Source organism: Elephantulus edwardii, unplaced genomic scaffold, assembly GCF_000299155.1.
Source record: "Elephantulus edwardii isolate Elephantulus edwardi_28Jun2011 unplaced genomic scaffold, EleEdw1.0 scaffold00342, whole genome shotgun sequence".
In the NCBI taxonomy this organism is placed as follows: Eukaryota; Metazoa; Chordata; class Mammalia; order Macroscelidea; family Macroscelididae; genus Elephantulus; species Elephantulus edwardii.
The window spans coordinates 801,880-816,164 of record NW_006400092.1 but is presented as its reverse complement, the minus strand read 5'-3'; the positions used below and the strand labels follow the sequence as shown (position 1 = coordinate 816,164).

At 38.2% G+C, this 14,285-nt stretch overlaps 1 protein-coding gene and 1 pseudogene across 1 annotated transcript; one reads left to right on the top strand and one right to left on the bottom strand.

Moving 5' to 3' along the window:
- The window catches only part of LOC102853721, a 19,757-nt pseudogene extending 6,605 nt beyond the window's left edge, over nt 1-13,152 (bottom strand).
- Nucleotides 13,153-13,504: 352 nt separating this feature from the next.
- Nucleotides 13,505-14,002, top strand: LOC102847583 (mimitin, mitochondrial-like). The gene has a single exon (XM_006901745.1). It carries the CDS (start codon nt 13,505-13,507, stop codon nt 14,000-14,002), a length of 498 nt encoding a protein of 165 aa, XP_006901807.1.
- Nucleotides 14,003-14,285: the final 283 nt, after the last annotated feature.

Here is a 14,285-nt window from a genome sequence, read left to right as displayed (position 1 = left end):
TATATTCAATATTATTTGCCAACACTGTGATTCAAAGCAGTTATATTTTGTTCTTTTTTCAATGCCCACGTTTTGCATGTTGTTATGCATGCGTGTTTTCTTTTGCATGTATGTTGCATGTTAACTGCCTTCGAGTCACTTGCAATTCATAGCAACCCTATCAGTACAACAGCTCTGAATCTTGCCCTGTCCTGATCCAGTCTCACTGACACAGACACACATACCCCGATTGCCCTAGTTACTGTATCAATCCATCTCATCTGAGTTCTTCTTTCCTGTGCAGTCCCTCCACCCTTCTCAGTGTGATTTCCTTCTCCAAGGATTGGTTCCTGTTGGCCACATGCCCAAAGTATTGGAGGTAGGGCTTAAGAATCCTAGCCTCCAAGGAGAAACTTGGTTTCATCCTTTCCAACACAGACCTGATTGTTTTCTCCACAGTCCTTGGTATGTTTAGTACCCTTCTCCAGCACAACTCAAAGGCATAAATTCTTCTTCTGTCTTTCTTAGTCATTGTCTAATGCCCTGATGCATAGCAAGAAATTGTGAAGATTATGGCCTGAATTAGGAGCACTTTAATCTCTAGATTTACACTGCTGTGCATCAGTACTCTGGAGAGGTCACTGACAGTAGATTTACCTAAAACAATTCATCTTTTGATTTGCTGACTGCTGGTGCCAATAGTGTTGATTGTGGAACCAAGCAAACTAGAAATGTTAACAACGTCAATCTCTTCTCCATCCATCATGGTGCTGTCATTTGGCCAGTGGTTAGAATCTTTGTCGTTTTGACGTTGAGCTTCAATCCATATTGAAGGCTGTAGTCCTTGATCTTCTGCAGCAAGCACTTCGGGTCCTCCTCAGTTTCAGCAAGCAAAGTTGTGTCAACTTGATGACATAGGTTGCTGATGATTCTTCCCCCAACCCTGATGCCACATTGTTCCTCATACAGCCCAGCCTCCTCAATGATCTGTTCTGCATATATATTGAATACATATGAAGATAGGACACATCTCTCTCTAATGCACTCCTTTCCTGATTTTGAACATGCAGTCTTTCCCTGCTTTATTCTGAGGACTGATTTCTGGTCCAAGCATTGGGTTCACATATAACAATTAAATGTTCTGGAATTCCCATTCATCTCATGGTTAGCCACAATTTGTTGTGATCTACACAGTCAGTCAAATGCCTTTGGATAGTCAATGAGACACAGATAGACATTCCGCTGTTGCTCTTTGCTTTCTGCCAAGATCTATCTGACACTGGCAATAATGTCTCTGGTGGCATAACCTCTTCTAAACCCAGCTTGTCCTGCTGGTAGTTCTCTGTCCATGGATTGTTCCAGTTGTTTCTGAATAATCTTCAGCGGGATTTTTGCCAAGTCCTTCATAGCAGCCTGAACTTCCTCCTTCATCATCAATGCCTCTTGATAGTATGTTGTTTCATGGAATTCTTTTGTGTCAGCCAATTAATTCTTTTAGATACAGTTATTCTGTATACATATATCATCATCATCGTCATCATCATTATTATTTTTAGTGAAAAGTTTAATGAGTCTTGACAAGTGTATGTAACAGTGATCTATCTATCATTACTGATAATAGACTAATATGATTAACTGGACATTTAATACTATGTTGCTTTTGTTGAGTACCATCAAGCCAAAACCAACCCACAGCTGACCCTGCAGTGGCTTTTCACAGACAGTTAATTGCACAGGAGGAGATTGCGCACTTTTCTCCCAAAGAGCAGCTGGTGTGTTCAGATCTCATGCCTTTGAGATTACAGTACAATTTCTTACTACCAGGCCACCAGAGCTCCGTATGTTTAGTAACAGAAGTAATAAAATATTATAGGGACAATGCATGATATCTCATCTGTGATATCTTACAAAAGTCAACACAGTAAACTTAATATAGCTCAATGTTTCTAGGTGTAGAACAGGAGTAATGGCATACACTCATATTTATTGTGGTTTTGTTCACAATAGCAAAGAGCTGGAAACAACCCAAGTGTCCATCAACAAACAAGTGGATAGAGATGCTCTGGTATATTTACACAATGGAATACTATGCAGCATTGGAAAACAAGGAATTCATGAAATATTATGCAAAATGGATGACCCTGGAGAACATTATGCTGAGTGAAATATCTCAGTCTCAAAAGGACAAATATTGTATTGGGATACTGTTGTAAAACGTGACTGACTGACATCGGGTTGAGGGAAGACAGTGAAGGAGGGGAGGAATGATGTATACTGTATTGAAACAGATGAGGGAAAGAACTGTTTAAAAGGGATAAATGACTGAGTATTATTGTCATGACAGGAGCCCAGAATGAAGGCTGCACAGTAGAGTGGACTTGGGGGGAGGGATTGCATAATAATGAACGAGTTTTTCTTTTACTTTTCAAGGAGAAGAATGAATTGGGAGTGGGGAGAGGGAGTGGACAGGGAAAAAATGCAACAATGAATGATTGGAAACCCTAAGTCTCTGTAAACTTTCATTAAAAAAAGAAGGAACTCAAACAAAGAAAAAAACACCAGGAGTAATGGCACAAACATTATTTACTTCAGAAAATCAGACAAAACTCTTCCTATAAAGGCAGGTATCTTCCATGTATTGTGCTAGATTTGCTTGTACACAGTACATGAATATATTCAGAATTTTATTCTTATAATTTAATTTAAAATCACACCAAAATCCTCATTTTCTCTTCATTTTTTTTTTCTGGGCATCAACAAATATACTGTCATTCTCTATTAATCTCCATTGTTCAAAAGAATGATACTCACATCAAAGGAGGGGCAAAAGAAGGCACCTTTCTCTGTCACCTGTTTTGAGAGGAGGTTCCAGTTTTGAGTTCCCAAGTACAGAGTTATGTTCACTGTCACTGGCTCATTCAGGTAATTGAGTAAAACACAAGCTTTCTCAGACTCATTGGTATAGATGGCTGCTGGGACCAGTACCATGAATTGCCTGAGGAGAAGACAAGTCTGAATCAGCTATAATGATGATGAAAAATATTATGGTTATTTTCTAGACATCATTTTTCCTGTCACCAAACATAAAGGACAATTAAAAGCAAGAGAAAAATTTAAGCAGCAGTGTAGAAGGGTTTATTCTTCAAAGCCAATTAACAAAACCTCAGGACCTAAAAGACCCTCAGAAATGAAACATCCATACACTTTTCATAAGTTGTATAGTCATCTTCATAATACTAGAAAGATTGTTCATTGCTCTGAGTAATTAGTCTTTGGGTTACAGTAATTAGTCTTTTAGACAGAATTGTCTTCAAATTCTGCATAGCAAAAACCCAATAGAAATGAATTGTCACTGAAAGAAGTAAGAATCTGCATGATCTCAGATTATATCATGAAACCCTTTGGTCCAGGAAGCATTAAATAGATAATATTTCATATGTGAGGGAGCTTAGTTGTTTTCTACTATTGTTTCAGAAGCAGGTTTATCTTTTTACTTCTTCACCTCTCTGGTCAAGTTAAGGGGAGTTGGGTTCATCACAAGTCCTGCCATGTAAATCCAGAAAGAATACAGCGAAGGGTTTTAACATTTTCATTCTCTCTGTCATTATGTTGTTGATTCCAACTCATAGGTTTATAAAGTTATGTGTCTGTACAGGAGCAAATTGTCACACTTTTATCTCTTGGGGTACAAGCGGGTTCCAACTGCTGAACTTTTATTTAAGAAAGTTGTCTTTTCACCAACTGGATTTCTGCGTCTAACTTATTGTCATCCAAAGAGAACATATATAAAGTTCTACTCTGACACACACAAAACCACCATGAATCAGAATCAACTTGATAGCAAATGAGTTTCGATTTCTTTCAACATGGGAATTAACAATTTATTGACTATCCTGCACACATTGTTGTAAGTAGTGTTTGTTCTTGTTGTGTATGGTAAGACAGAACCAACCAATAGCTGACCTTCTGGTGGATTTTCAGAGGCAGTTAATTGCATCGGAGAAGATTACCCATCTTTTTCTCTCAGAGCAGCTGGTGGATTCAAACCATTGGAATAACAACACAACCTCTTACCATATCAACACTAGAACCTAGTGGTAAGTGTACTGACTATCCCATGGACTGCCTACACCCTTTAGATGACGGGTAATTTCAAAGGAAATAAATAAAAGATCAGTGATCAAGAAGCAGGTAATAAGAGAAAGGACATAATAAAATTTTTTGGGAAAATTGCTTACGGTTTTGCAGTATCTGTGGCATCTCTGGGAAGGAGCAGGAAAAGTAGGATTAAGACTGGACCAAACAGTTGATTTCCTCTCATGATGTGGAGAGAAATAGGGGGGAAAGGTAAAAATGTGTGCCCTTTAATCCTGAACTCTGTTCTTGCTCCAAATGCACTGGTTTTTATTTTACCCAATGGACAGTGAAAGTAAACTGCCAGCTGATTATTTTTGTAACATATTAACCAATTCCAGTATTAAAAAAATCAATTCCAGATTATTTCCATGGCCATCAGAAGTCTTTCATCCATTTTATCAGGTTTTCTCAATGCTTGAATTGAACATTGAATTTTTAAGACTACCATTGTCTACAATTATTAATTGGAACTTTATAAATATTTTAAGTAATGGTTTGGGAAAGTCGCTCAGTGTTCTTAAATTTATTTTTTAAGGCCTACTGCTTGATGGCACCTAACAACAGCAACAATAGAATTACAATGGAGCTCTGGTGATCAATGACAAGGAACTGCCAAACCAATGACATATGGTTCAAATCCACCAGCTTCTCCACAGGAGAAAGCTAGGCAATCTTCTCCCCTGTGACTTATGTCCTCTGAAAACCCACTGGAGGGTGAGCTCTGAGCTAATTTCCACTCAGGGGTATGTAACAACAATCCAAAGGCAATATATATAAGATCTTTTCTTGGTAGTCTCAAAAACAGCACATATATTCACCTGGTATCATCTTAAATAAATGGCTCTTTAATGCAATAAGATTATGAATTTTACCACAGAATATAAATAAGTGCTCACAATTTCCTCATTGATTAGGAGAATGATTTTTTTAGTTTATAGCTGTGCTTTTGTTTATTCAAAAGAAAATGATTATTTATTTGTGTATAACAACCCAGATAATATATCCTTACCATTTTTAGCATTTAGGTCTTAGAATACAAAGATAGACCCTGAGGAAGATTGACACAGTGACTTGGTGACACAGTAGACTTGATGACAGAAATGAAGCTTGAAATAGAATGATCAAATTGTTCATGTTCAATGATGTCTTTATTGCAAATACCTTTGAAAAAAACCCACACTGACTTTATACAGGGACTTTACCTGACAGGCTGAGAAGGAATCAGATTGACTACAACTGTGCAATGAATCGATGGAGAAACTAAATATGAATAGTTAAAATTAGGCTAGGTACTGACTGTGGAATAGAACACCAATTACTCATGTGCAAGTTCAAATTGAGGCTGAAGAATATGAAGACAAGTCCAAAATATGACTTTGTGTCTATCCTACTTGAATTTGAAAACTATTATTAGAACAGATTTAAAGTTTTAAATATTAGTGATAAAAGACCAGATGAGGTGTTGGATGATATCAAGAATACCATTCATGAAGAGAGCAAAAGGACTTTCCAAATACAGAGTAGAAAAAAAAAATAAAATAACAAAATTGATGTCAGAACAGACTCTGAAAATTGCACTGTCAAGAAGCCAAATCAAAGGGAAGAAATGCTGAAGTAGAAGAAGTGAACAGTAGATTTCAAAGGGCAGTTTGAGAAGATAAAGCAAAGTATTATAATGATGGAATGTGCAGAGAGCTTGAGTTGGAGTATAATAAGAGGAGTACTTGCTTAGCTTTTCTCAAGCTGAAAGAATGGAAAAGCAAATTCAAGCCTCAGAAAGCAATACTGAGAGATGTGATGGACAAAATCTTGAATGAAGTAGAATACATCAAAAGACAATGAAAGAAATGCATAGAATCACTAAACCAAAAAGTAATATCTGACACTGAAATATTTCAGGAAGTACCATATGATCAAGACTCAATGGTTAAGAAGGAAGTTCAAGTTGCACTGAAGGCGCTGACAAAAAATAAAGGCCAGGAGTTGATGAGATATTAATTTATGTTTCAAATAATAGATATAGTCTGGGATGTACTCACCAGTCTATGTCAGGAAATTTGGAGGTCAACAGCCTGGCCAAATAACTAGAAAAGATCTATATTTGTTTTTACTCCCAAGAAAGGTAATCCAACAGAATGTGGAAATTATTGAACAATATAATAATTATTACATACAAATGAAATACTTCTGAGCATTATGAAAAAAATGGCTAGAAAAGTACTTTGAAAACAACCAGAAGTTCAAGCTAGACTTAGAAGAGGCTGCGGGCGGCATCAAGTATGTCATTACTGATGTCAGATGGATCTTAGCTGAAAGCAAAGGATGCCAGAATAATGTTATTTGTGTTTTATTGATTATGCAAAACCATTTGTGTGGATCACAATAAACTATGGCTAACATTGAGAAGAATGGGAATCTCAGAATACATTTTTGTGCTCATGTGAAACCTGTAGCTAGACTAAGAGGCTGTTATGCAAGCAGAGCAAGGGAACACTGTTGTGGTTGTTATGTGTCATCAAGTAGCTTGTGACTTATAGCAACTTTATGTACAAAAGCCCTAAACCCTGTGCTATCCTGTGCCAACCTTTTTTTCTCTGACACATTTGCCCTCATTGCCCCAGTGACTGAATCAATCCATCTCATTGAGGGTCTTCCTCTCCTGTGCTGTCCCTCCATCTTCTCAAGAATGATGCCACCCTCCTAGAACTGGTCCCTCCTTGTAACATGTCCAAAATATGTCAGATGAAGCTTCAGAATCCTTGACTCCAAGGAGCAGTGTAGTTTCACCTTCTCCAGCATAGACCTGGTTGTTCTCCTACCAGTCCCTGGTATATTCAACACTCTTCTCCAGCATCACAGCTTAAAGGCATCAAAACTCTTTCTATGATCCCTAGGCCTTATCTGGCTCTCTGACACATATTGTGAAAACTATGGCCTGGATCAGGCACACTTTAGTTTCCAGACTGATATCATCGCTCCTCAGTACTCCAGAGATGGCCTTGACAGCCTACTATCTCAATGCAATTCATCTTTTGATTTCTTGACTGCTGGTACCAAGAGTTGTTGATTGTGTAACCAAGCAAACTAAAATTGTTAACAATCTCAATCTTTTCATCATCCATAATGATGCTGACAATTAACCCAGTGGTGAGAATCTTTGTTTTCTTGATGTTGAGCTACAATCTATATTGAAGGCTGCAGTCCTTGACATTCTGCAGCAAGCGCTTCAGATCCTCCCTAGTTTCAGCAAGCAGGGTTGTGTTATGTGCATAACACAGGCTTTTAAAGAATATTCTTCCGATCCTGATGCTACAGTCCTCCTCATCCAGCCCAGCCTCCCAGATGATCTGTTTTGCATAAAGATTGAAAAGGTATGGAAACTAAATAAAACCATAAGCACACCCTTACAGATTTTGAACCATGCAGTGTCTCCTTGCTCTGTTCTGACCACTGCCTTCTGGTTCAAGTACAGGTTTCACATAAGCACAATCAAATGTTCTGGGATTCCCATTCTTTTCAGAGTCAGCCACAGTTTGTTGTGATCCACACAGTCAAATGTCTTTGCATAGTTAATGAAACACTGACATTCCTCTGGTACTCTCTGCTTTCAGCCAAGATCCATCTAATATTAGTTATGTTGTACAATATCCCTAATACCGTGGTGTCTTCTAAACCCAGCCTGCACATCTGGAAGTTCTCTACTGACATACTACTCCAGCTGTTTTTTAATAATTTTCAGGAGAATCTTGCTCGCATGTGATATTAATGATATTGTTTGATAATTTCCACATTCTCTCAGGTCACCTTTCCTTAGAATTGTGACTAAAATAGATCTCTACTTGAGTTGAAATGAAGAAAGGTGTGTGCATCAGGGTTGAATCATCTCTCTGTACCTGTTCAATTGGTATGCTAAGAAAATAATTCCAAAAGCTGGACTCTGTGAAGAAGCAAGTGGCATCAGGATCAGATCAATAACCTATGCTACATAGATGATGTATCCTTGCTTGCTGAAAGTAAAGATGACTTGAAGTTTTTGTTGCTGAAAATCTAAGACTACAGCCTACAATATGGACTGCGTCTCACTCAACTTCAAGGAAACAAAAATTATCACCATTGAACTTACAGGCAATATTTTGATAAATGGAGAAAAAACTGAAACTAACATCTTACTTGGATCCACAATCAACACTCTTGCACCAGCAGTCAGAAGACATTGCAGTGGGAAAATCTGCTGTCAGTGGCCTGTCTAAATTTTTGAGGAACAATGAGGGCAAAGGTGCTCCTGATTCAAGCTTGGTCTTTTCAGTCACTTGCTATGTATCTGAGAGCTGGACAATGAATAAGGATGACAGAAGAATTGCTGCTTTGGCTGTCCTGGACGCTGGGAAAGAGCACGAGAAACAGGAGAGACAGCATCTTTGCTTTCAAAGAATAGACAATCTAGTGGAAAGATGAGCTATAAGCAATGTGGAGAGTGATAAGTTCTCTGGGGGACTGCAGGGTCTGGATCGGTTTTCAGGGAGCTGGGAAAGGACTCTCCTAGACTTCCCAGGGCCATGGCCAAGCTGGCGTGCAGAGGCTTACCAAGAAGGAGACAAGGCGCCTGGCGTTTCCCCACGATTATGATTATTTGGCCACGGGACCACATCCACTAGAAGCTCATTGAGCTAGGGTTTGGGAAACGTCTGGGACGATTCACAGAACCTGTGAGTGGGAGGAACAGCTGGGAGGCGGGTGTGAAAGGAAGACCGCTGTGAAAGGCGCACCCAGGAGTTTGAACTTCAGGCTGGAGTAATCAAATGTCGCCCAAGCATTGTTGCACACTCTTGTCTTTTGAGCTTTTGTTTATATGGGTTAGTTTTTTTCTCCCAAATGCCAGTATCATGAATATGATGACAATTACATGAGATAATGCTTTTAAATATTTCGTGCAATATCTGATACAGAGTAAATACTCAATAAAAAATTAAAAAAAAAAAAAGAATTGCTGGAGAGAATTGGAGAAGTGTACTGAATATTACATGGGCTGCCAGAAGAACAAACAAATATATCCTGGAAAATGTGAAGCTAGAGTGGTCCTTGGAGGTAAAGGTGATAAAGTGTATAGTATTTCATGAGTTCTTTGTTTATCACTACTGCATAATATTCCATTGCGTGAATATACCAGAGCTTCTCTATCCATTCATTTGTTGATGGGCACTTGAGTTGTTTCCAACTCTTTGCTATTGTGAACAGAGCATAAATAAACATGGGTGTGCATATATCTGCTTGGGTGGCAGTTCTGATTTTTTTCGGGTATATTCTTAGTAGTGGAATTGCTGGTCAAATGGTATTTCTAGTTCCAGCTTTTGGAGAAAGCACCAGACTGCCTTCCATAGTGCTTGCAACATTTTACACTCCCACCAACAGTGAATATAAGTTCCAACTTCTCCACATCCTCACCATCATTTGTTGTTTGCTGCTATGTTAACTTCTGCTATTCTTACTGGGGTGAGATGATACCTCATAGTTGTTTTGATTTGCATCTCTCTTAGAGCTAGGGATTTTGAACATTTCTTCATGTGTTTGTTCACCATCTGTATGCCTTCTTTGGTGAAGTGTCTGTTCATATCCTGTGCCCATTTTTTCAGTTGGCTTGTTTACCTTTATCTTGTTGTAGCAATCCAGTAGTCTATAAATTCTAAGTCCCTTATCAGACATATTGTTAGCAAATACTTTTTCCAAGTCTGTAGCTTCCCTTATTACTTTGTTGGAGAAGTTGTTGGATGTGCATAGAGATTGGACTCTTAGAAGGTCTCATTCATGTATTTTATCCTTTCCTGGATGTAGGATTTCAAGATGCTTGGAAGACTATTCATGTTGTGGATTAGGGCTTCCAGGGTCCTTCCAAGCTTTTCTTTAATGAAGTTTATAGTCCTTGGTTTTAGTCCTAGGTCGTTGATCCTCTTGGAGTTGGTTTTTGTGTATGGTGTAAGGCATGGGTCCTGTTTGAGTTTTATGCAGATGGTTTCCAATTTTGCCAATACTATTTGTTAAAAAAGTTTTTGTTTCCCCACTTATCTGATTTTATCTCCTTGTCAAAGATCAGTTGACCATAGATAAATGGGCTGATTTCTGGGTTTTTCATTCTCTTCCATTGTTCTATGTGTCTGTCATTGTACCAGTAACATGCTGTCTTGACAACATAGTAGTGTAGTAGGATTTGAAATCAGAGAGTGTGATACCTCCTACCTTGTGTCTCTTTTTAAGGAGTGCTTTGCTTATTCGGGGCCTCTTTCCACTCCAAATGAAATTGGAGATTGACTTTTCCATCTCATTGAAGAATGGAAATCGTACTTTTACTGCATTGCATTGAACATATAGATTGCTTTTGGTAGGATTGTCATTTCCACAATATTGTGTCTTTTCATCCATGAGCAAGGTATATTCTTCCATTTCTCCAGGTCTCTTTTTGTTTCTTATAGTAATATTTTGTCATTTTCTCTGAATAGATCCTTTATGTTTCTAATTAGATTTAAGTATTTAATATTTTGATTAGTTATTGTGATGGGTATTTTTTTTCTTAGCTTCAGTTCTGTGTTTTGTCACTATACAAAAATCCAACTGACTTTTGTAAGTTGACCTTATATCCTGCCACTTTGCTGAATGAGTCAACTATGTCCAGTAATTTTACCTCCTCTTTGTCAATTTGAATTCCTCTTAAATCTTCTCTTCTCTTATTGCTATCAGTAAGACTTCCAATACAATATTGAATAGGAGGGTTGATAATGAGTGTCCTTGCTTCATTCCTGATCCTAAAGAGAATGTCTTTAAACTCTCTCAATAGAGAGCAATGTTGGCTCTGGGTTTTGCATTTAAACTTCTTACAATGATGAAGAAATTTCTCTCTATTCCTATTTTGCTGGGTGTTTGAATCTGGAAAGGGTATTGTATTTTGTCAAAGGCCTCTTCTGCATCAACTGATAGAATAATGTGGTTCTTGTTCTTTGTTTTGTTAATGTGATGAATTACTTTGATTGTTTTCTTTTAGTTTGAATCATCCTTACACAACTTTTATGAATCCTACTTAGTAAGTCAGATAAGTGGGTGGGATGGCTGACACCTTCATGGTGGCTCCTCTTGGTGGCAGTCGTTTCGCATTGTGTGTTACTATTCTTTTTGACCTTCAAAAGTGGATGGTCAGTTCGCCTAGTATACAGAAAGCCGTGCTCCCAAGGCAAAAGTAGGTGATTCCACTCCACATCCCTCCGACCTGCCTGTAACTGTTTTTGGTCATGTAACCCAGGTATGTCCACTTGCTGTGCAGAGATAACTCATGTTTGCTGTGAAGCCGAACACTATGACACTGATGAGTCAAATGCAAGAGTGGTTACTAATGGTGGACAGTGTTTGGTGAAACTCCACTTCCACAATATCTTGCCTCAGGAAACCCTATGAACCTGGATAAAGGACTAAAGATATACAGGAGGTGTCCAGGACTTTGGTTCATTGGGTCACCTACGATTTGACAGCACTTAGCAACACCACCAACAACAATAGTATAGACAAAGAACAGTCGGCCTAGTGGACAGAAAGCCATGCTCCCAAACCAAAGGTGTGTGACTCTATTCCGCTGACCTCAGGCCTGCCTTTAATTGTTTTTGGTGAAACGTTCTTCTAGGTCATGTAACCCTGGTATATCCACTTGCTGAACAGAGATAACTCATAGTTGCTGTGAAGCTGAGCACTGTGACAATGATGAGTCAAATGTGAGAATGGTTATATATGGTGGACAGTGTTTGGTGAAGCTACCTGATTAAAACAAGAAGCTTGGAAGCAGGAGTGGCATCCACTTCCACAATAGCTTGCCTTGGGAAACCCTATGAACCTGGTGAAAGGACAAAAGCTATACAAGAGGTGTCCAGGACTTTCATTCATAGGGTAGCTATGAGTCTCCTGCTACTTGAGGGCACTTAACAATAACAACAACAACAACTTGGTCATGGGGAATTTTATTTTATCTTAGCTTTAATGTACTATTGGATTCTATTGGCCAGGATTTTATTCAGGATTTTTTAAATCTATGTTCATAAGAGATATCAGCCTATAGTTTTCTATTTTGGTGATATCTTTGGTATCAAGAATATATTTACTTCACAGAATGATTCTGGGAAATTTTCATGTTTTTCTATTTGCTGAAATACTTTATGTAGAATTGGTGACAGTTCTTCTCTGAATGTTTGATAACATTCACTGGTAAGACAATTTGTTCCAAGGCTTTTTTTTTTCTCTACTTGGAACTTGTTTCATGACCTGCTTAATTTCTTATTTCTTAATGGGTTTATTCAGGTATTCTACTTTAGTGTGTGTCAGTTTAAGTAGGTTGTGAGTTTCTAAGTATTTGTCCATTTTCTCTAGGTTTTCATATTTGTTTGAGTATAGTTTTTCCATAATATCCCATTGTTAACCTTTATATTTTAATTGGTTCTCTTGTGACATAGCCCCTTTCCTCTCTTATTTGAATTATTTGCATCTTTTCTTTTTTCCCTATATTAGTTTTGCTAATGGTTTGCCAATTTTTATGACCTTTCTGAAGAACCAACTCCTAGTCTTTTTGATGGTTTTAATTGGTTTTTTGTTTTCTATTTCATTTGTTTCTACCCTACTTTTTATAAGTTCAGTGTATTTAGAGGTTGTCCCGTTTTCTTGCTGTCCTTTTACAACATGTTGGAAATGTTGGGTTAATGAATCAATTATCACTTTTTCTTCCTTTTTGATGTGCTTGCTTATTGCTATAAATTGACCTCCTATTACTGCTTTATCAGAGGTTTTGGTAATTTGCAATCTCATTTATTTAAAGAAACTATTTTTTATTTTATACTGGTTTACTTACAAAGTTTCTATACATCATTTTTCACACCAGATCTTTTTCATTTCCTTAACCTACGCCTCCACCCATCAAATTGTGTGACACTCTAATTATCCTACCTCCACATCCACCAGTCCTAACCCTACTGCTCCCCCTCCTCCATCTTCCCTTAGATTCTCAGAAACCATTACTAGTCATCTATTTCTTACACAGCATTTGTCCTTATGGGAATGAGTTAGTTCACTTAGTATATTGCTCTCCAGTCCTTCCCAAGGTAGGTAGTGAGTTACAAAATTATTTCTCATGCATGCTGCATAATATTGCATTGTGTAAATATACCATAATTTCTCAATCTATCAGATTGTGATTGGGCATTTGGGCTATTTCTATGTATTAAGAACGCTTTTCTTTCGACTCAGGAGGGGTGGGGTGGGCATGGAGGCGGGCCGGACTCCCGGGAGGCGGGGTCGGCGCTTGTGGGACTTCTCAATCTGGAACCTTTAAACTTGCAGTTCCCTACGCAGGGAGTTCGGCAGCAGCATGGCTTGGTCTCTCCGTATGTTTCGCTCCCTGTACAGTCTGCTGTCAAAGGAAGTAAAGCAGTGCGTGGGCACGGACCAGTTTGGGAACAAATACTACTGTATCCCGGAGTACAAGAACTGGAGAGGACAAACTATTCGAGAGAAAAGACTTGTAGAAGCAGCACGGAAAAAAGAAGTAGACTATGAAGTGGGGGATTTCCCAACCGAGTGGGACGCTTGGATTAGAAGAACAAGAAAGATTCCACCTACTATGGAGGAAATCTTAAAGAATGAAAAATATCGAGAAGAAATCAAAATTAAAAGCAAAGCTTTTAATGAAAAAGAAAAACTCCCAAGTAAAGAAGAGTTGGCGCTACTTGCTCAAATTCAAATTAAAGGGCATGCCTCTGCCCCCTACTTCGGCAAAGAGGAACCCTCAATGGAGCCCACCAGCACCGGTCAAACCTTCCGGCCAGGATCCTGGATGCCACAGGATGGCAAGAGCCTAAATAAATGAATGTGGTATGGTAAAATAGTGGCATTTACATGGAGGCATTTTAACCAATAAAATAATTAGATTAAAAAAGAAAAGAATGCTTTTATTTCATTTTTTTATCTTTTTTGTTAACCGTTCAAGCAGGGTGTCGATCAGCTCCCAAATGAATGTGGTTTTTTTTCTCCTTTGTTCTCCTGTTAATGATTTCCAAATTTGTAGCATTGTGGTCTGAGAAGATGCTTTGTATTATTTCTATGTTTTTGCATTTGTTGATATTCGCTTTATGATACAAAAAAATGTGATC